This window comes from Stigmatopora argus, chromosome 14, assembly GCF_051989625.1.
Source record: "Stigmatopora argus isolate UIUO_Sarg chromosome 14, RoL_Sarg_1.0, whole genome shotgun sequence".
Lineage (NCBI taxonomy): Eukaryota > Metazoa > Chordata > Actinopteri > Syngnathiformes > Syngnathidae > Stigmatopora > Stigmatopora argus.
In genome coordinates, this window is record NC_135400.1 from 5,233,393 (window position 1) to 5,256,807 (window position 23,415).

Genomic DNA, 23,415 nt, shown 5'->3' on the forward strand with positions numbered 1-23,415 from the left:
AAAGCTAATTCAAAATTGACTGAGTGAATCATGCTGAAATAAAAATAAATAAAATAGTCAAAAACCGTTGCCATACCATACAATACACTGAAATCGAAAAGTTTGTGCCTAAATTCATTTATTTTTATCCACATCTATAATTTTTAAACTTTGAAGTAGATTTACAGTAAAATTCACGAGCAGAGGTGTTTAAACTGCACTCTAATTAGCTTACTGTTTTGTCATTCACCACTTATACAGTGTTATGTGAGTATTTTTTTAAATTCATTTTAAACAAAAAAAGGGGATTGTGTTAAAAGATATAAAATCAATTTATGCGACAATATTTATCTCAACATGGACAAGGAGTGAGTTTGATGTAAAAACCTGACCAAATCCTTCAGGAAACAAAATGTTAATTTCTGATAAATTCATACAGTGGTACCTCGAGATACGATCTTGATGCGTTCTGGGACTGAGCTCGTATGTCGATTTCCTCATATCTCAAATGAACGTTTCCCATAGAAATGAACTAAAAACAAATTAATTTGTTCCAACCCTCTGAAAAAACACCCAAAACGGGATATTGGATTGGAAAAACATTTTTATTTGTTCTAGTTCGCCATCTATTAACAGAGTAACAAATAACGAGTTGTTATGATGTTTAACAGTACTAAAATTAGACTGGTTTTGCGGAGGGACAGAGAGAAAGAGCGAGAGAGACTTTTTGCATGGCAACACGCTCGTAATGTAACATAAACAAATTTAAATGAACTTGGATTACGATACAGACACTCAAATAAGTTTAATCTAGCCTTACACTAAACTTAATTCTAATTTTGTTTTAAATTTTTATACCTTTCTTCTCCCGGCCGGGTTGACTATTTGCCCCGCCTCCACCCTGACTTTCCGATGCAACCTATCGAGGGTTGTTTCCTTTTGTGTTCCCTTCAAAATATTCTGAAAATAATGCACACAAATGTCCTCACAATATGATAACGCACGACAACTTGCCAACGAGAAGTAGTATACTCCTCTCATATTATCGAGCAAGCTCCGCCATTCTGCACTGACTAATGGGGGTAAAAAAACATTGAAAAAGTGCACCGCTCCGCCTAGTGCTCGTAGAGACATTTCACGAGGGAGTTGCGGGGAGAAAGACAGTGCCCATGATGTTCTTATGAACAGCCTCTCGCGTCCGCTGTATGCTCGTATATCAACATTTGTCTCGTATCTCAAGATAAATATTTGCTCGAAATTTTACTCTTATCTCAAATTGCTCGTATGTCAGGGCACTCGTATTTCGAGGTATTACTGCACTGATTTGGAGTTTATATCACCTTGCCGAAGATACATAACAGAAATAATGCAATCACACTTTTTCTCTCTTTCCAAACTGGAGACTCGGCTGCAAATCTACCATGCCTTACTTGGAAATGTCTTTCCACATGATTCTTTTTGTTGTTTGACAACTTCTTGCTAAAAAGCGTACATTCAGGCAATCCTTGTCCATTGGCTAAGAGGGCAAATGATTCGACCCAAGAAATGTTTTCCTTTGGGATCCATGGCCCATAACACAGTTGCCGGTTAGTTTACAACAACAACAACCTGACTAGGATCGCACTCGGCTGATAAAAATGTATGTCACAGGCTATGATGCAACTCTTCGTTGGCAGAAATGTTGAAATTTAATATTTGTATTACACATTGTAACAGCACTGGGAAACATTTAACAATGTTGTTGCAATGTTTGTACTCCTAGAGAAACCATATAAAAACAAGAAATATATTTCTCTCCACCTTTTTGAAACATTTTTGAAAAAGCTCCAGGGCGCCACTAGGGCGGCGCTAAAGAGCTTCATGTGGCTCCAGAACCTTGGGTTGCCGACCCCAGGACTAGTCAAAATGAATTGTATGTCTATAGCGATATCTGGCAGCCAGTGAAGTCATTCAATTTATTTGCAAGATTTTTATTCCAACCAAAGCTGTGTTTAGAACAGCATCAACTTTTTCCGGCTGACTGAATATGAAAGAGAGCAGAGTTCCCCCTGGGCGGGTCAAACTTTATCAGTCAGGCAGTTATTGATGGCTGATAAAATGCCAACCGTTGCTTCACCATGTTGCGTCTGTTGTCAGCCAGCAGGCTCACCTCCAAAGCTGCAAGTCAGTTGTTTTTTTATGAAACTCTCAGAGTGAAGATTGTTTTGTTTATTTTAAATGTAGTTCAAATGTTGTAATGCCACTAAAGGCTTCTATTGACAACGCCTAACAAGTAAAGTTTTCCACTTATATCAACTTGATGTCAAATCTTAAAAACATGTAACATAAATGTTATTTTCCTATTAAAACTTTCAGCACCACTGATGATGATAAACGTACAATTCCGACTTGAAAACTGAATTAAAACTCTTGAACTAAATGAGTCACTAATAGATGTCAAATTAAAACTACCTCCCACAAACACGCCAATAAAATGTTTGTGGTTCGTCAATAGTCAAGCCTCTCGAATGTACTCACTCGGTGATAACTACACAGGATAAATTACAAATTAGTGCCATGTAGTTTAGTGTTACATTGTTCTATAAATGAATAAATGCTTCTTACTAAGCTTTTACTTGCTTATTGATCTGACTTAATCTTCTCTCTGATTTCTCAGTAGGAGAAGTGTCTTCCTCTCCTTAGCACGTTGATTCCATTTGGACTATATTAAGCTTCTTCTGTTTTTCCTTCCAATAAAGGTGTTCTGATGAAGCTTCCCAATGTATTATGTCTTTGATTTCAAATCAGTATTATGGTTTCAGTTATTCTAACTAGCTTCAAACATCTTTATGTTACTGGACAGTTTATAGTTTTGATGAAAAAATCCGTTGCCGTCATATTGCGGTGTAATTTGATAAAATATAGAAAATTGGTTATTGAGCTTTCCTGTCAGTAAAATTTTAGAAAAAAATATTAGTAAAGCAAATTAGGTATTTTATGTGATGCTGCCTGATTTAACAATATAGCTCAAGTTTGGGATTTTTTTTCTTAGTCTTTTCGGGTATCTTGTCTGGTTGTTTTTGTGTTGGTGGCTACTCAGCAAATTCTCATGTCATGTGATCTCCCTTTCCAATGACGGACATTCAACTTGTAACTCGAAGGCCATTGGGCACCATTGTGCTGCTCTATTGTTAGGACACAAATCCAGTGCTTTTCACTCAATGTGTGGGCATGCTGGGCATGAAAGCTGAAAGTCAGCACTCTTTTTAACATGGATTTTATTACTGTTTAAAGTTGGGTCAACTGGCATTCCACAGATGACAAATAGGACACAACATTGTTGAATTGAAAATAAGCGGTATGAAAAATGAAAGCATGAATGAATTTGGTCAAAGTTTGTGTAAGACTATTTTCAACAAAATCAAAAATCTACAATCGTGCTCCTTTTCATGATACATAGATGTACATCCATTTAAATGGTTCCAGATATTTTGATTGACTTGTAATTCATATTTGAGAAGACATTTTCTTCCAAATATGCGGTTTCATTTGAATTAGTACTTTATGATTAATATAACAGTAGATTATTGTAACATTGTAAAAAATGTTGGAGTTATATATATTGATTTTAATCTTCCGCATGTGATTTGACGAGAAAATAAAGTGGGTAACCGATTGTTTTTTTTTCCACAGATATTTAGGGACGGTGTGGACAACTATACAAAAGTTGACACTTTGATCCTTTAAATATTTTGGTCATTTAAAAACGTTTTATTTTTAAATGTTTTTCCCTTTAAGACCCATAAATCTTTATTGGGTAAGTGACTGCTTGGTCGTGTGAAAATAAATAGCAATGATGTTTTTAGTCATTATTGTATTTAAAAAAAATATTTTTCAAAAATTACACACTTATACAATCTTAGGAAAAACGAAATCAAATTAAAATACACAGTCACACTGGTTTTGGACCCAAGTAACATAATCTATTTGTCTTCATAGTATTTAACTCATTGCATGGCATTTATGGCCATGAACTAATTTAAACCATGTAGACTGACTGCGAATACTCATGTTTCAGTGCCATTGGTGCATTTAAAGTTAAAGAAAAGGTTAGAGGAAACCCTACAATTTTGACTAGTTAAAAACATTTGCTCAATATGCAGCAACATATACAAAGTTTGCAGTAAAACAAGTGAGCACATCAGGATTTGTGTGTTTATTGTTATGGATGGGCCTAAGTCTCTCCTGGCGCTGAGTCCTTTCAGTGAAATGGATTTGTGTTCAATTCTAACAGAGGGATGTCCACAGTTCTTCCAAAACCCTGCCTTTATTCTCCAAGGTAGGCTCTTATTTATCTACCTTCATTTATCCACTTGCCTATGTCTTACCTGGATTATTCACCATTAAAAAAAATGTACGCTTGCAATGTCTTTTAATGCGGGACAAACATCTCTTCCATAAAGATGGTAAACCTGGCAGCTGCAGATGTGTCAGAGGATGATAAGATCAAAGTGGTGATGAATCAGTCCTCATATGATCCCATGACGTAAGTTAAGAGCTTGGTTTCTTTATCACGTTATGTTAATCGTCTTAACTACAGTTTATCAATATCTCTAGGTACAACAAAAAAAATGGTGGGGTCCTCCATGCCAACAACACCTGTTACCGCTGTGGAAATGTTGGACACCAAGTCAGGAACTGTCCATCTGGTGGGGTATGAGCGAGACATTCTATTTACCTTCTAAAATGTATTTAGATGCTGCTCAACGAGAACAGAGATGTCTAAACTTTAATCAGTGAGAGCCAAATATAGAATACCCAACTTGAAAACCTTCTGCTTTTATCTGATAAACATGATGGTAGTATATTTTTATATCATCCATCATCAGTTTGCATGTATGTGTTAATATACCCCCACCGCTGGGCAAATCTTTTGTTGCCACTCTGAAATAGCATAACAGTGCTTATTTTTTGCCACTTTCTTTAACAAAAAATGTCTATTAATTGTACTTTATTTTTTTCCATCTTTTAAACCTGAAGTTATCAACTTTTTACTTTTTTTCTTGGCATCTGTGTGCCAAATTTAATCACGCCTTTTGTAAATATTAACAAGCTTTTTGAAACATTAAGAGAAAATGTGAAGACATTGTCTTCATATTCAAATAGTGCACTGAATTTGTTGCATTTTCATTAGTTAGGATAACAACCCTGCAGTAGACCGCCATTGTTTGACAGCGAATGAACAAACTATTACCTCCCACTTCATAAAATGGGCATATACTGTATCACTAGTAACTAATGATAAATGCATTTAAAGTTACATGTTTTAAAAGCTGCATAATAAGAGGTCTATAATTGTTTTTTTATGTATTTCTTTTTTTTTTTGCTAATGGCAGGATAAAAATTTTGATATTGTACCCAAGATAAAGAAAAGCACAGGCATTCCTCGCTCTTTCATGGTTGAGGTGGATGACCCCAACATTAAGGGAGCCATGCTGACCAGCTGCGGCCGTTACGCTATTCCCACTATAGACGCGTAAGTATCTATTTCAATTGCTACTCAAAAGTTTGGTGAAATAGGGTGAAAATATTCATTGTGTGTTTTACTGTATCTCCACAGTCAGGCGTACGCTATCGGCAAGAAAGAGAAACATCCATTTTTGCATCAGGAAGAGAGTAAGCCGGAGGATGAAAAAGTCCCGGTTCCAAAAGATTTCCAGTGTCTCATCTGTCGTGACTTGCTTGTGGATTCAGTGGTCATACCGTGCTGTGGGAACAGTTACTGTGATGACTGTGAGTACTTGAGTCGTTTGTTGCGTCGTGCATCACCTGCACACACAGAGATCCTCCTAAATTGCCCCCATTTACGAATGCCTGTAGGTGTGAAATTTTCAGGTACCGAAACCCTTTGCTATATGCAAATTACCATCTCAACATACGAAAACAAGATCCAAGTTACGAAATCCCCCAAAACGTAAATGCATTTCCTGTATCCGTTGAAATTGTCCTGGCAACATTGCGACCTGCTCTACTTCCTCCCACAAAAAAACCTCTTTTGACCACCATTTGTCATCACGGAGTTCTTTATTTAAAAGTAATAGTGCAAATGAAATGAATAAGCAAACCCTGTTGTCATCGAAAAACAAGATAAGGAAGCGGCGTGTGGTTGACTGATAATGCAAGGCAATACAGCCGGCCTTAACCCACCTACTAGCATCGCTAAGCTATTGAAGCAGAAGGAAGCGGTACAAGTGACGACTCCTTGGCATGGCGTCTTTGTGCTGAACGACAAGACGGAGAGACTTTTAGTCCTTTGGAGTTCTGTTTAATGCTCGGTTCCGTCTCACTGTCAGGGTCAGAGTTTTCTCAGTGGGGCTTCGTAATAGTGATTCCAGCTTTAACAAAAGCTCAAACTACAGTGCTCGCCGACACTTTGGCCCAGGCATCGACAATCCATTCCAAATCGTCACATAACTTGTGCGAAGCCGTGTGCCAGTCTTTGTATGTAGCTATCTATGTTTACCATCTGACATCCATCACTCCAAAGCCATTCGCAACCCTGCTCTTTTGTGTTCGATCCATGGCTCGAGTCCGTTTTCCAAGCAAACACCCGCATGTCATTCACGTCAGGCATTTCCTCTATATAGCTATAATATGTTGTTTCTTTGACTATTGAGCGTTTTTGAGGGTTATAAGCGCTCCGAGCACACGGAAGTCAACTGCCTAACCACTATTTACCGTAATGCTTGGAGTACGCGAGCGGGCTATTTTTAGGGTCTGCTCATTTCTTTCACGAGAACATAAATGTCGGCAAGAAATGATACATAACAATGAATAAATAAATACATATACAGTGGTACCTCGACATATGAGCACCCCGACATACGAGCATTTTGAGATACAGGTAAAATTTCGAGCAAATAATTATCTCTAGATACGAGAAAGCCAGGTGGCCAAGACCTGAGAGGCTGTTTATCATTGTAGCGCACTCTTTTTTTGCTGCATCTCTTTCGTGTGTAACAGATATCTACGAGCACTGGGCGGAGTGTTGCATTTTTTTCAGTGTTTCTTTCCGTCACTCAGCGCGAAAGGCGGAGCGATCGCTACGAGGAGTATATATTACTTCTCGTTGGCTGCTCATAAGAAAATCAGGGGCACTGGCTCTCTCCCGCAACTCCCTCGTGTAATGTCTCTGGTTGCAACTCCCTCTTTGTAATGTATCTGCTCGCAACTCCCTCTTTGTAATGTCTCTGCGAGCACTGGGCGGAGCGTTGCATTTTTTCAGTGTTTCCCCCCCCCCCCTGAAAGTCAGTGTGGAGGCGGGGGCAAACAGAGCCAACCCGGCCGGGAGAATTGTATGAAAATGTAAAACAAAATTAGAATTAAGTTTAGTGTAAGGTTAGACTAAACATATTTTTGAGTGTCTGCATCGTAATCCAAGTTCATTTAAATTTGTTTTATTACGATTTTCTTTGTTAGAGTCTTTGAGTTTATTAAGAACATGTTTTTTTTTTCAATAATAAATATACAATTTGCCGAATAATTCTGCTCTGCCTTTAGTTGGGAATATCCTATTTAATTCTGATTTTTCATATACTCTTGTTCAGGCATTCGTACGGCGTTGCTGGATTCAGAAGACCACGTTTGTCCCACCTGTAATCAATCAGATGTCTCTCCTGACACATTGATAGCCAACAAATCCCTTCGTCAGGTAAAATAGCAGTGAGATAATTATTACACTGTTGAAATGTACAGTAGAGTAGTGTGGAAATTCCAAATACAATGTAATACTTAATTCACTATCAGTGACTCACCTCAAGAGTGTCAATATTTTTATTTCCTACTGACTATTTGTTTGCCTCTATAGGCTGTGAATAATTTTGAGAAGGAGAAAGGCTACACCAGAAGCCTAAAAGAGAACTCTGTCACACCTCAATCACTTACTACAAAACCAGCACCTGGTCCTACTCCTTTGACTCTCCAACAAGAGAAGAACCTTCAGTCCACCGTCAGTCAGCAGGTCAACCTCTTGGTCATATGTCATTGAATAATTTGCATCGTTTAAAACTTGTGTACTTCCCATGACAATAATTTTAAGTTCAAATGTCAGTCCACATTTGAATTAATGGTTACTCGCACTAATGTATTCTCATCTTGTTCATATTTTTATAAGAATGTATTGTCCTTTCTCTCTTCAACGTTGCCCACAGGCCGATGGTAACGAGTCTCAAGCTCATTGTCCGGTCAGCCTTTCACCTTATATGTATGTACCAAAATCATTTTTCATATTATTAGTTTTTAATACAGCGGTACCTCGAGATACGAGCTTAATGCGTTCCGGGACTGAGCTCGTATGTCGAATTACTCGTAGCTCAAACGAACGGGTAATTCTTGTACTATACTTATAGGGCCATATGGGTTGGAAAATGTAAGGCGTTACATTAGAGGTTACAGAAAAAAGTAGTTTTGTTATGTAACGTAACGGATGTAATGGCTTTAGTTCCAACACTGGTCGTAAAAACAGCTGGGTTTTTCTTAATAGGACAATACTGCAGTTCATAATGCTTGCTTGACCAAGGACTCCCATCTATGCATCAGCCTAATTTTTGCAAAGTAGGCTGATGCAAAGATAGAGGAGCCGAGCTCCAGGTTACATTTTATTGCCTTGTGAGGAGGGTTACTTCAGGAACTTTTTCTCAACATATATGCACACTGGTAAAGAAATATCTGATTTGGTGATTGACAGCAAACGCAAAGACAATTTTATTCCTCAATCCATTTTACTAACCAACGTATAGATGCGTTTATTGGCCCTGTCAATGGTCACACATGGGATGTAACATGAGCATGCTAATTTTGGTAATATCCAAGATGTCAGTTAACCAATCATGCATATACTGTATATTACATACAAGTAAAATAGGAAAACTCAATAGTACATTACCTGTCAATTTTGGCACCTGTCGTCATTTTTTTGTTTCCATTGTTTAAAGGCTTCTCAAGTGCATAATCTTGTTTTATTTAAGATACGTTATTATTCACTTTTTTTTTAAATTAATATTTCCTTCTGTTGCAAGTGGTCACAAACTGTAGAATTTAAAAAGTACACACATTAACAGTGTGTAAATAAGTTCAATATCTGCTTTTTTGACAGTCAAGCAGGAGAAAAAACAAAAGATTTGGCGGCTGACACACCTGAGATCTTCCTTCACAAAGACACAACAGCTGGTCTGTCACATCCTACAACACTGGTAAGAACAAACGCACACACACTAACATGATTGGTAACTCATTGGCTACCGCTAATGGGGCTACATGTCCAATCCATTTTGACTCTGAGGGTTGGCAGACAGGGAACGATCTTAAACTGAGGGAAGATAGCCTAATCCGTTTGGCACTTTTTGGGGAACAAAAATTAAAGGCATTGTTTCCTATGAATTTATTGACTGCTACTTACAATGGATGTCCAATCCAATCGAAGCAGCGGTTCTTCACCTGGGTTCAATAAAAAACCTTAGGGGTTTGGTGAGTTGGTCTCAGGGGTTCGGTGGAGCCTCTGCTGCGGAGGTCAAGACACATCGACCCATCATGTTTATTCACGATAACATGCCCCACTTGACCATCAGTGGCTGCAGATGATCACGTGACATTGCTTGGCCAATCAGTGCTGCGAGGATTTATGTATCTTGAATTTGAACAAAAATATTTTATTTCACATTTAAAGTAGGGTTCGGTGAATGCGAATATGAAACTGGTGGAGTTCGGTAGCTCCAGCAAGGTTAAGAACCCCTGAATTAAAGTATTTACATGTTGTATTTATAGATTACATTTAGATATTAGTACATTAGTCTTTTCATAAGCCTTTAACTATAATATTTAACAAATAAACTTCTTGATAATTGTACTTGTATTTTGTATTTATATATGTACTATATATACACGTGTATATATATGTATACTATATACACATATACATATATATAGTATGTATGTATATATATTGTATGTATGTGTGTATATATATATACATACTATATATATATATATATATATATACATACATACTATATATATGTATGTGTATATAGTATACATATATACATATATATACATGTATGTATGTATGTGTATATATATATATATATATTGCTGTTAATTAGCAGATAATCTTCATTTGAAATTCGAAATAAAATGTGTGTTTGGCGACTGAAGCGTCCACACCCTGGACTTATGTTACCTAAGTATGGCCTTAGTGCATAATGGATGTTGACCAAAAAAAACAGGTTCTCATCCAGACAGCAAAGCTCACCTTTGCCCCTGCAGTATTATCGGCTTAGATGGGTGATACCTCAGAGACAGATCCCTCAAATAAGTTAATTTTACAGTGAACAGAAAGTTTTTTAACATATTAAGGGAATTTTGACAAAACCATGTTCAAACCTGCATCTGGAAACAGTTTAAATTGTAGAAAAATGTCTTTACTCAGGTTAACAATGACCCAGCACTGAAATCCTCCATTGGTAAGTATGTCTTTAATGTTAATTGAATAACAATGTTAAGCGTTTTTAAAAGTTACATGTAAGATATATAATATCAGATATTATATCTAAGAATATGCTAGTGACACATTTATTTTCTCCAACTTTAGGACGTTTAACGCCAACCAACTTGCCAAGGTCTGACATTTTTTTTCTGTGTATGGTCAGCTAAACTCCAGCTTAGTTTAAAAATTGTTTGCCATATCATTCTTACAGTTCCTCCTCTTACTCACTGCGACCCACCGGAGTTGTCGGCAAACAACAACACCCCCTCCCTCCCTCCTCATCCTGCCACCCATCTGTTCCTCCCCCTCTATTCCTTAGCCACCAGTTCCACCTATTTCCTCCAGGTCAAAAATTTCACAATCACCCATCAGGACAGATGGTGCACCCTCCTAATTCGACCCACCCAAACCCGCATGTTACCTCCATTCTTCCTGTTGTTCCCACTTCCTCCTCATCATCCTCCATCCGTCCTCTCATCCAGAGAGACTGGTTAGACCGTCATAGGCAGGGGAAGGAAAGGTATGTAACACATGTATTAAACAATTACTTGAAAATCTTAGAAATGTCATCACTCTTGCTTCTTTATCATATGTTGATTTGGGTGAAACTGTATCCTTCAGATCTCCTCGTCCTCGATCTACCTACAGACACACGTCCCATTCTAAGTCCCAAACCTCTCGCTCATCAAGCAGGTCTAGTCGATCCCGCTCGAGATCCAACAGCCGATCAAGGTATTGCTTTTACAGAAAGTGATGACTATCCCGTTATACAGATTTGGAGCAAGTCACATACACGAATCGTCACATTAAAAAAAAAAATAGTTACAATAGGAGGGAGGGGGTCAACTGCCGTCACTAGCAGCTTTTGAGAAAATATCGACACTATTCTAGCAGTTCATTCAACTCTCACTGTCAAAATCAGTTGAACGTTTAGCGCCGTCAGTGGCACTCAAACAATTGGATGTCTATCATTGTCAATGCCATGCAATGAGTTAAGAAGGGCACTTATTTGTTTCCAAGAATATTGCAATAGTATAGTGTTGCTTAATTTTTTTACAGAAATGTTGCACTGAAATATTATCTTAATTTGTGCTTTTATCAGATTGTCATTGATAGTGTGGGGGTAAAAAGTCAACATTGTTTCCATTGACTAATAGCCTGTTTTCTCTATATTAGTTTTATCATTAAATATCATCGATTTATTTCCTGATAAGTATATATTCTTCTATGGCCTTATTGTGGAATAATCGTTGGCTCGTTTCTTGTATCGTATTGGGAAGTACCCAGAGGGTTCCTCTCCTAATTAGGATACATTGTGGCCACCTAGGACTAGATAAATTTACTTATTTTTGTTTGAAAATGTCATTGCTTATTGTGAAATTGCGTGTGTTGTCAAATATAGCCAACAATAATTTTAATTTCTATTCTTCTAAGGCCCAGCTCACCATACTCCCGTCACAGAATCCAGCACCCTCGTACGAATCCCTCACGCTCCTATGGCTGTGGTTATAAGAGGTCTCGCTCGCCCACGGCATCCTCATCATCTTCACCGCGAGAGAGTTCTCGTTCCACGTCCCATTCAGAGCACCGCAAAAAACGACCTAACAAAAAATCGTCTCACAGCGGCTACAACTCAAACAGACGAGCGGAAAAATCACCAACTTCTCCACGTGCCGAAGGCCACTCGGGGAAGTCTGATGCTAAACAACCGACAAGTAGTCAGGACCTTAATTCAGATTATTACGAGCAATGGAAAAGACAATACAAAGAGTGGTACGATAAGTATTTTGCCAGCTATGTGAGCCATTACCACCAAATGCCACCTCCCCTACACTCACTCCCTCCTCCCCCAAATCTGCTCTGGGCAGATCAAGGAGACGACCCCTCAAACCACAAGTTGCCTAGCCATTCAACGCATCGCCGCTCCCCTCCATCTCAGTCATCCAAGGACAGTCGCTCCTCTCGCTCCCCATCTTCAAACGAGAGCCGTTCCCCTCTGTCTCGATCTTGGAGTGACTGCAACTCCCCTCAGTCTCGGTCGCACAGTGACACCTCTTCGCCTCCGTCCAAGAACGCCACCCCTCATTGGGGGCACACTGAAAAGGACACTTCCCTCAGACAAGAGTATAAGCAGTATGAGAAAGTAGTGCCAGAAGACCACTCGTCTTCAACTGGTGCTGCACACTTGAAAGGCAAGAAAGACAAACGCTTACACAGTGAGGCCTCAGTTTCTGTTGAAAAGCCAATCAAATCAAATAAAATTGTGAGCGAAAAGCACCAAAGACCGGAAAGTGAAAATAAACATCTAAAAACCAAAGCTTCTTACCCTCGTCAGCAGGATGACAAGTGTCAAAACGTCAAGCACATACAAAAGTCCCAAAAAGTGCGTAAGGACGTAGACCGTGAATTCTATAAAGATGATAGAAAGGGTAAAGATGTGAGTGATGAGAAAAATCAAGAAAGTCCCATCAAATCACTTGAGAGCAGTGGATACATGAAAATCAATCTTGATACTGCTGATGGTAAATTTCATCACAATCCTAACAAAGAACAACAAAAGAAACCAGAAAAGAAACCACAGCCACCCAACATGGAAAACATGTGGAAGGAAAAAAGTAAGCTGAAACCGCGAAAGATTTGCATCAACATCAACCTGGATCAGAAAAGACCTGAAGATGAGATAGAAAAAAAGATAACTTCTTGCTCAGAGAGGAGCAATGTGAAAGAAAATTATGAGAAATTAGAGGTACAACTTCCAGGACTTGACAATAAAAAAAGTAGTGTGCTTAGTGAGCTTCCGGGATCAGACAAAGTACACAGGCCAACAGAAAAGACAGTGGAAGGGCTGAGGCCAAGAGAAGAGACGGCTGAAGGGCTGAGGCCGAGAGAAGAGACGCCGGAAGGGCTGAGGCCGAGAGAAGAGACGCCGGAAGGGCTGAGTTCTAGAGTGGACCCGGCGGAGGAGCTGGGGCCGAGAGTGAACCCGGCGGAGGAGCTGGGGCCGAGAGTGGACCCGGCGGAGGAGCTGGGGCTGAGAGAAGAGACGCCGGAAGGGCTGAGGTCGAGAGTGGACCTGGCGGAAGAGCTGGGGCCGAGAGAAGGGACGCCGGAAGGGCTGAGGCCGAGAGAAGAGACGCCGGAAGGGCTGAGGCCGAGAGAAGAGACGCCGGAAGGGCTGAGGCCGAGAGAAGAGACGCCGGAAGGGCTGAGGCCGAGAGAAGAGACGCCGGAAGGGCTGAGGCCGAGAGAAGAGACGCCGGAAGGGCTGAGGCCGAGAGAAGAGACGCCGGAAGGGCTGAGGCCGAGAGAAGAGACGCCGGAAGGGCTGAGGCCGAGAGAAGAGACGCCGGAAGGGCTGAGGCCGAGAGAAGAGACGCCGGAAGGGCTGAGGCCGAGAGAAGAGACGCCGGAAGGGCTGAGGCCGAGAGAAGAGACGCCGGAAGGGCTGAGGCCGAGAGAAGAGACGCCGGAAGGGCTGAGGCCGAGAGAAGAGACGCCGGAAGGGCTGAGGCCGAGAGAAGAGACGCCGGAAGGGCTGAGGCCGAGAGAAGAGACGCCGGAAGGGCTGAGGCCAAGAGAAGAGACGCCGGAAGGGCTGACGCCAAGAGAAAAGACGCCAAGAGAAAAGACGGCGGAAGCGCTGGGGCCCAGAGAGGACCCGGCGGAAGCGCTGGGGCCCAGAGAGGACCCGGCGGAAGCGCTGGGGCCCAGAGAGGACCCGCCGGAAGCGCTGGGGCCCAGAGAGGACCCGCCGGAAGCGCTGGGGCCCAGAGAGGACCCGCCGGAAGCGCTGGGGCCCAGAGAGGACCCGCCGGAAGCGCTGGGGCCCAGAGAGGACCCGCCGGAAGCGCTGGGGCCCAGAGAGGACCCGCCGGAAGCGCTGGGGCCCAGAGAGGACCCGCCGGAAGCGCTGGGGCCCAGAGAGGACCCGCCGGAAGCGCTGGGGCCCAGAGAGGACCCGCCGGAAGCGCTGGGGCCCAGAGAGGACCCGCCGGAAGCGCTGGGGCCCAGAGAGGACCCGCCGGAAGCGCTGGGGCCCAGAGAGGACCCGGCGGAAGCGCTGGGGCCCAGAGAGGACCCGGCGGAAGCGCTGGGGCCCAGAGAGGACCCGGCGGAAGCGCTGGGGCCCAGAGAGGACCCGGCGGAAGCGCTGGGGCCCAGAGAGGACCCGGCGGAAGCGCTGGGGCCCAGAGTGGACCCGGCGGAGGGGCTGGGGCCGAGAGTGGACCCGGCGGAGGGGCTGGGGCCGAGAGTGGACCCGGCGGAGGCGCTGGGGCCGAGAGTGGACCCGGCGGAGGGGCTGGGGCCGAGAGTGGACCCGGCGGAGGGGCTGGGGCCGAGAGTGGACCCGGCGGAGGGGCTGGGGCCGAGAGTGGACCCGGCGGAGGGGCTGGGGCCGAGAGAAGAGACGCCGGAAGGGCTGAGGTCGAGAATGGACCCGGCGGAGGAGGTGGGCCTGAGAGAAGAGACGCCGGAAGGGCTGAGGTCGAGAGTGGACATGGCGGAAGAGCTGGGGCCGAGAGAAGGGACGCCAGAAGGGCTGAGGTCGAGAGTGGAACCGGCGGAAGAGCTGAGGTCCAGACTGGACCCGGTGGAAGAGCTAGGGCCGAGAGAAGAGACGCCGGAAGGGCTGAGGCCGAGAGAAGAGACGCCGGAAGGGCTGAGGCCGAGAGAAGAGACGCCGGAAGGGCTGAGGCCGAGAGAAGAGACGCCGGAAGGGCTGAGGCCGAGAGAAGAGACGCCGGAAGGGCTGAGAGAAGAGACGCCGGAAGGGCTGAGAGAAGAGACGCCGGAAGGGCTAAGGCCGAGAGAAGAGACGCCGGAAGGGCTGAGGTCGAGAATGGACCCGGCAGAAGAGCTGGGGCCCAGAGTGGACCTGGCAGAAGAGCTGGGGCCCAGAGTGGACCCGGCGGATGTGCTGGGGCCCAGAGAGGACCCGGCGGAAGCGCTGGGGCTCAGAGAGGACCCGGGGGAAGCGCTGGGGCCCAGAGAGGACCCGGCGGAAGCGCTGTGGCCCAGAGAGGACCCGGCGGAAGCGCTGGGGCCCAGAGAGGATCCGGCGGAAGCGCTGTGGCCCAGAGAGGACCCGGCAGAAGGGCTGTGGCCCAGAGAGGACCCGGTGGAAGGGCTGGGGCCCAGAGAGGACCCGGCGGAAGCGCTGGGGCCCAGAGAGGACCCGGCGGAAGCGCTGGGGCCCAGAGTGGACCCGGCGGAAGCGCTGTGGCCCAGAGAGGACCCGGCGGAAGGGCTGTGGCCCAGAGACGACCCGGCGGAAGGGCTGGGGCCCACAGAGGACCCGGCGGAAGGGCTGTGGCCCAGAGACGACCCGGCAGAAGCGCTGGGGCCCAGAGACGACCCGGCGGAAGCGCTGGGGCCCAGAGACGACCCGGCGGAAGCGCTGGGGCCCAGAGACGACCCGCCGGAAGCGCTGGGGCCCAGAGAGGACCCGGCGGAAGCGCTGGGGCCCAGAGAGGACCCGGCGGAAGCGCTGGGGCCCAGAGAGGACCCGGCGGAAGCGCTGGGGCCCAGAGAGGACCCGGCGGAAGGCCCGGGGACTACAGAGGACCCGGCGGAAGGCCCGGGGACCACAGAGGACCCGGCAGAAGGGCTTGGGGCTAGAGAGGACCCGACCGAAGGAGTAATGGTGAAACAGGCCTTGTCTTCAAAAGAAACGATGGTGGACGGAGTGAAAATGAAGAACATGAGTGATGAATCTGCTGACTTTATAATGCCACATTCCAGTCACAAGCCAAACATCACAGTAGAGAGTGACTGGTGAGGAATCTATTTTTGTTACCTTTTGTTTGAACTCAAATTCTTTATTCAATTTTTTTGATCAATTTCGTTTTACCATTCAAAAACAGTATCACTTATTGTTCTAAAATATTTAATCTCAATCAATGATTGTGTGACCAATGACACATGCAATTACATGAGTATTTCTTGGAAATATCTTGCAAGTTCTTGATCGTTTGGTGTACTTTCTTGCTTGTATCCAGCTCTTTTAATTTGGCAAGCAGCAGAACTTTCATATTGGATTGGATAGAAGGTGAAGATTCTCTGGAGAGGAGAATTGAGGTGACAAATTCCCCGTTGGAACAGAAACACAATCAAGATGATGCATTTGGACCCATGCAGGTGAGTTACTCTTAATGGTCAATTACAGTTAACGGTTCATGTACAGTTTAAATAATTGCCCTCCACGGAGCAGCTTTATAAATTTGTTTGAGGATACCATACTCGTGGAAAAGTCTCTTCCCATATATTATAGTTTGAAAACGATCCTTTTCTTGCACAATTGTTTTTTTCATTAATGGTGCTAGCTAGACATTGTATCCATTTTGACTGAGAGCCGCTCCCAGTTAAAAAAAAAATCAAATCATGCATGAAATGTTAAAGTGAGGTGTGACAAGTTAACAAATTGAGATACAACTTTACACTTTTTAGGCCCCTCTCTGCAAATTTGACAATGAGGATCCTGAAGATGACAAACAGCAAGTTTCAGTTGCACATCTTTTGCCACCAGTGACACAAGGCTCCTGGAAACCTCAGGGAGAGGAAAAAAATAAGAGGCAAATGTCTGACGAGAATACAAATGAGGAACGATGGGAGAGAAACGCATCCTTGACTCCCTCTAGTGGACGAAACGAAGGGAGCACTGCAGGAGAAAGGAAAGATGGCAAGAAACGCTGCAAGCGTGAGGAGGAACAAAAGAAGGAAAGCTTTGAGTCGCCACCAAAACATCTCTTTTGCTCCTCCTTGACAGTGCATCAACCTGACAGACAGGACAATGAACCAGAAGTCTGCATAGGTGCAAGTGATAACAGACAGTCAATCGGTTCCAATAAGCGTAAAAAACAGCACCACGTACCACTGGATGTCAAATCTGAAAGCGCAAAATATGATTATTGCCATGTGGAACATGACAGTAAAGAAAGTAAACATAACACAAATGTTTCTCTACCTTGCATCACTCATCCTTCCAAAAGGCTGCGAACTCTCGCCGAGTGTAGTGGATCCAAACCGGGTTCAAAGCCCAAGCGCCAGCATGATGGCAGGTCCACTCTCAAACCTAAACCTGAGAGCAGAGAGGAGATGTGGAAAAAGTACAAGCTGGAAAAACTGTTAAAAGAAAGCCAACAGCTGCAAGCGGCAAAACAACCGGACCCTGAGAAAGGAGTCGGTTGCTGTCACGAGGGGAAAATACACCAAGCGGAAGGAAAGAAGCCCTCCGATCATAACGGTAATGTGAAGACCGAACACGAACCGAGGTCAATAAAGCACGAGACGGAGAAACGACATGGAGTTACAGACCAAGATGAATTTGAAGTCCAAGAAGAGACATGAGGACGCAAATCAGTTAGCTATCTTTGAGTTATCATGTTTCAACGCCAATAATGGCCATCGACGTCCAATTTCGCTTGACTAGCAATTGAACAATGGCTGGCAGCTCCCAAAGAAATTACATTGCTTTCTATTGACGTCAATGGCAGTGAATGAATAAGTGGGGGGTGGGGAGGGGCTTCCTTTTTTTTCTCCCCCAAATATTGCCTACTGGATTAGGCTATTTTCGCTCATTTTTAGATCAGATGAGTTTCATCCAATAATAATAATGAGCAAAACACAAAGATGAGCACTTTGGATATAGCTGGAGTTGGAAAATGTTACATTTGGCAAGTTTAATTTGACTCGCTTAGTAGTAGAGCGTCAAGAATTATGCTGAATGAAGTTTATGGTTAATTTATTTTTAATTCAACTTTTGTTGCTGGTTTTTGTACATTAATTTCAAAATGAATGATGTGCCAGAGGAATTTTTGTTGAGTTTTCCTCTTTTGCAGGAAATAAGAATAATTAAATATGCATTGGAATGTCTTGTTTTTTTATTTATTTAATGGAGGAAAATATGATTTTCAGTTGAATACTGCCACAATTATGAGCATTTAAAGTGCCATGAAACAGCCAATGAACCATCAACTCAGTGCAATATAAATGTTCAAAATGTTTCTTTTTTATCTACAAAGGAAGGTAAAAAATACAAATGTGTAAAACTAATCAATTATTTGATTAATTGAAACCTTGAGATTAGATTAGATTAAACTTTATTCATGAAAATGCAAAAAAATATATAAAATGAAGCTGTAAAAGACACACCAATGTCGTATTGAAAATATTTCTGTAAATGTCAATCAAAACGGAATGTTAAACCTTCTCTGGGAAAGTTCAGGTGCCGTATGTACTCCCGCCATTGAAATTGAATTTAAGACTAATGTCTTTCTCTGAAGTTGTCTTCTTTACGGGGACATTTTAAGCTTGTCCCTTCCTCAGACAATTGCACCAGACAGGCAGCAGCAAACGATTGAAGCATGCAGCAATCAAGGTCAACATCCCTTCTGTTCACAACTGAGGTACGCTCTTGTTATCATCGCCCTGTTGTTGTGATGTTTACCGTGCTGATTAATACCTTGTTTCTCCCTTTCTCTCTCATTCATCGGAATTCCTCTTTTCCTTTGTGTCTGATCTGTGTGCAGACACGTCAGGGTGTTGTGCCAAGACTGTCTCGTTAGACTTGAGTTGTTTGTGCTCCCAATGCTGGTGCCAGGTTCCAATTTATTTAATATACTTAGTGTGAACGTAAGATAAGTCAGTACATGTTTCGAAAAAGCACGTAATTAAATTTGCAGCATGTTTGTTTGGTCGACAGCTTGGTTGTTAGTTTTTTCTGTATCTGCGTATATTTCTGAGGTTTGGGGTTGGTTTTTGCACAAATTGAAGGTACGGACGGGTTAGTTGCCGTGGCTTTACCCCTTTTAAAGAACTATAGTGGGCAGCTATTCAAAAGTTGACACTGAAGACCTTTTACTCTTTATCGGACAAGTGACTGTTTTTTGTCATTTCAAAACAAGCTTAGTTAAAATATTAGCAGCTATTATTATATGATTTAGTTCAAATATCTTGCTGGTAAAAATAATTTTAAATTGATATGACCTCCAGGTTTTTTTTATGGTTAAACAAGCTGCAGATATCTATGTGGCTCATTCATGTCATGTCATCTTCTCCACTTGAGTGAGATGTCCAATCTATGTTGACGCTTGTGTTGCCTGCGTGGGCTTTGAGTTTAGTGTAATTGTAGCAAAAATTGAAGGCTCATTAAGAAGTGGACAATGTGGATGAGAATGACATGTTGGGTGTTATGTAAATATGTTGTCTCGTCAACATGAAATAAAGCAAGGCCCTAATTATGTATGATTTGAAATGACATTAATACATTTTGTTGGATTTGCTGTTTTTTCACTGTCACTCTTCCAAATTGGATTGGACGATGACTCATGACACTCATTTAAACTCAAATGTGTTAAATTCAAAGACCATATAACTCAAAATATCTTAGAAACAAACACTAGAAACGGAAGTATGATTTATTTATCAGGGAAAAAAGTGCAATTGCCACCTAGAGAATTGACTTTATTTTTTCCCCAAACAATTCTGCTACCCGATAACGTGGTGGTTCTTTTGCTTGGCTTTGTTGCGGGTAGCATAGGACCAATTTCCGCTCGTTGGTGGTGTGGTTGTGAGTGCAAATGGTTGTCTGCACGGCAATGCGCTCGTAATATAACAAACAAATTTAAATGAACTTGGATTACGATGCAGACACGCGTTTAATCTAACCTTACACTAAACTTAATTGTAATTGTGTTTTAAATTTTATACCTTCTATTTGGCTCTATTTGCCCCGCCTCCACCCTGACTTTCAGATGCAACCTATCAAGGGCTGTTTGCTTTTGTCTTCCCTTCGAAATATTCCCAAAATGAGTCACATAAATGTCCTCACAATAGGATAACGCACGACCACTTGCCGACAAGAAGTTGTATACTCCTCTCATATTATCGAGCAAGCTCCGCCATTCTGCACTGACTAACGGGAAAAAAACTCTGGAAAAAAATGCAACGCTCCGCCCAGTGCTCATAGAGACATTACACGAGGGAGTTGCGGGGAGAGAGGCCGTGCCCATGATGTTCTTATGAGCAGCCTCTCGCGTCCGTTGTATGCTCGTATATCAAAATTTGTCTCGTATCTCAAGATAAATATTCTCCCAAAATTTTACTCGTATCTCAAATTGCTCCTATGTCCGGGCACTCATATGTCGAGGTACCACTTTATACACAACGATCTGTGTATGAATTCTTACTTACCCCTATATATACACATAATAAAGAAATGACAAAGTCAAAATTATCTATTCTACACCTATATTTGATATACTTGTTGATGATGTATCTAATCTTATTGAATGTACAATTCGACTTTATTTGTATAGTGGCTAGGCAACAGAGGGGTAAAGTGAGTGATTACATTTGCATTGGTGCTGATGTGTCTCGTTCTGTGTGTTTATTACGAATAAAGGGGGCCGTAAAATGAAGCATAGTCGCAACAACATCAAAGCCCTCAACTTAACGAGTTAGAAGCTGAGACGCAAGGCTGGAGAGACAGGAAAGAGGCGCAGCAGGATCTGAGCCACATCAAATTGACCAATATCGTCCCAATATATACACTATTTTCAATTGAATAGTAATTTGTGATTATTAGTTATTTAAATAAATGTAGAATAATGCAGGAAAAACAGGGCCAAAATCTGGTATTCTTTAGACTCCATTAACTTTTGTAAACCGAGGCTGACTATGTGAGTGGCAATTAAATGAAACCAATTGATGGTGTGTGTTTGTGTGTGGGCATGCCATTGCACCGCTGTGTAGAAATGATGCACAGGATCTGGAACCTGCTCTGAGGTTGCCATGGTAACGGCCATCACACTGCCAGCAGCCATACACACACACACGCACACACACACTGTGGTAATGAGAGACAGGGAGACTGGCAAACTGCCAGGACAATCTAACACACACAGCACACACACACATACCTTCCCCCATGTCCAAGAACATTGTGAGCAGACACCCAGTTGTTGTAGAGTAAAGGTTGGGTGGGGGTGGGGGTAGTGTGTGTAGAGGATCAGGAGAAAATTAGAGGTCAATAAGGGTAAAATGCATGAATTAGATGAAATGCTGCAGCATTGTTCTAATTGGTATAATTAGCTTGATGAGACTGCTTATTGTTTTTTTTGTTTAATGTCATCTTTCATTTGCTGCCTGCTGACACTTTCTTTTCCTGTCACATCATTTTCCTCCTCCTTTTGTCTTTCATGGCTTCAAGTGCAACATCTCTGTGTCTGTCCCTCTGCAAGGGGTCTCACTGGTTGGTCACGGCCGACAAAAGGCTGGCAGTGATCCAGTCCATGACAATGGCTTTCAAGTCGGCCATTATTCACTCATTCTTTGGCTTTTACCACTTCAGTCAAATAACACTACAATTCCAAGTGTCTTTTTCCCCCACCGTAAACTACAGTCTGGATTTTAAATACCCAGACAATAACTGGAACACGAAACAAATATTTTTTGTCATTCCAACATCAAGCTTTGTGTTCAATTAAACCAGTGTTGCACTGCCATCATTTTTGGCTCATGAACTGATGTGAGGATAAGCAGTACAGAAAATGAATTGGTGAATTTGTTCTCTTTACTACTGCGTAAAAGAGGCATGCTAGGTTCATTGCAGTGTTTCAGAGCTATGTTTCGATGCAGCTTGAAGGGATAATTTTGATTCTTTCATGACAGTTTTATGGGTAAAGTCGCATGGGAGCGTTTATTTTAAAATGTAATCGAGAATACTTTTATATTTAGTTTTAATTCTTACATAGGTTACTTGTTTCTGGATAGGACTGTAGACTGAAGATATATTCACACATGCTGTGTTTGGTTTAAAAAGTCCTTGGTGCGCAGCTTTTGGGATGGTGAGAATACAAACCAGTGACCAAACAGTCGGTCCGAAACCTCGTGGAAGAAGTGGTCTCGGGTTTATTCCAATCGTACCTTGGTGCGGTCCGCGTTGTCTGAAAGTGGCAAAGTACCGAAGTTGAAATCACATTTGTTTTTATTTGTCTGGCTTCTCTAGCCACAGGCATTTGGGGAAATGTTGTTTTTGGGTAGCAGTGCATTGGTTTTCATGAATCGGGGTTCACGTAGGAGTGATATCTAGATATTTGCACATAAAATTTATGCTGCAACTTCTACGTTTTCTTCCATATTTTATGTTTTTTGATCATTTCAAATAGTGTACGTCATATAACAAATTTTGTATGAGAAAAGAAAATGTTAAAAAGTGTGTTTTTTTGTAAAACCGATCCCGTTTTACCCATTTTGACTCTAATCCGGATTGTCTCGTCTCGGTCACTGGTAAAAAAAAAAAAAACGAAAACGACGTCAATTGCTAATATTGTCATGCTTTCAGCATGATATGCGCACGCGTGTCACATTTATTTCCGTTTCTGTATATTTTTAGGTAGGTGCTCTATTCTGTCCCAACCCCCCTTTTTCACACCGGCATCCTGTCGTCAGTCACTATATAAATATAGCGTGTCAGCAAGCAATGTACCCAGACAGTCAAGGTGTCAGCGACATCTACAGAATCTTAAATTTAGTGCATAAAAAAGGCGCACCGAATGATTGGGCACCCCATCCACAATTTTAGACTTAAGTGCTCCCTATGTGCGTAAATATGTGCTGTGTTTGTACGGTTTATTATCGCGTAATAAGGGGAATTCCAATCATTAAGGGGAGCAATTGGTCAGTTGACAGGTATGTCAATGCCCTCTGATTCGTCAAATGTCCCGCAAACGCTTGTAGTAGTTGGATAAACTATATCAATATGATCATGATTGCTGCAAGCTTTAGTTCCATGATTGTTTACTTTTGTATTTTGCTGTGTTACCACACCGAGACCATGATTGTCCATTGATTCAACGTTGTTTGCACTTACGTTTGTTGTCAAATCGTGGGTTGCCTGCAAAAATTAGAACGTG

General features: G+C 42.6%; 1 protein-coding gene across 1 annotated transcript in view; it reads left to right on the top strand.

The window, feature by feature from the left end:
• The window catches only part of rbbp6 (retinoblastoma binding protein 6), a 25,808-nt gene extending 7,439 nt beyond the window's left edge, over positions 1–18,369 (top strand). The window contains exons 4-19 of the mRNA XM_077618549.1: positions 4,253–4,297; positions 4,422–4,504; positions 4,576–4,672; positions 5,355–5,494; positions 5,579–5,751; positions 7,566–7,669; positions 7,826–7,978; positions 8,169–8,221; positions 9,113–9,209; positions 10,445–10,478; positions 10,607–10,634; positions 10,713–11,021; positions 11,123–11,233; positions 11,936–16,276; positions 16,501–16,639; positions 16,949–18,369. Coding sequence (XP_077474675.1) covers positions 4,253–4,297; positions 4,422–4,504; positions 4,576–4,672; positions 5,355–5,494; positions 5,579–5,751; positions 7,566–7,669; positions 7,826–7,978; positions 8,169–8,221; positions 9,113–9,209; positions 10,445–10,478; positions 10,607–10,634; positions 10,713–11,021; positions 11,123–11,233; positions 11,936–16,276; positions 16,501–16,639; positions 16,949–17,848 — 6,807 coding nt within the window. The 3' untranslated portion in view covers positions 17,849–18,369. The remainder of the gene's footprint in view (positions 1–4,252; positions 4,298–4,421; positions 4,505–4,575; positions 4,673–5,354; positions 5,495–5,578; positions 5,752–7,565; positions 7,670–7,825; positions 7,979–8,168; positions 8,222–9,112; positions 9,210–10,444; positions 10,479–10,606; positions 10,635–10,712; positions 11,022–11,122; positions 11,234–11,935; positions 16,277–16,500; positions 16,640–16,948) is intronic.
• Positions 18,370–23,415: the final 5,046 nt, after the last annotated feature.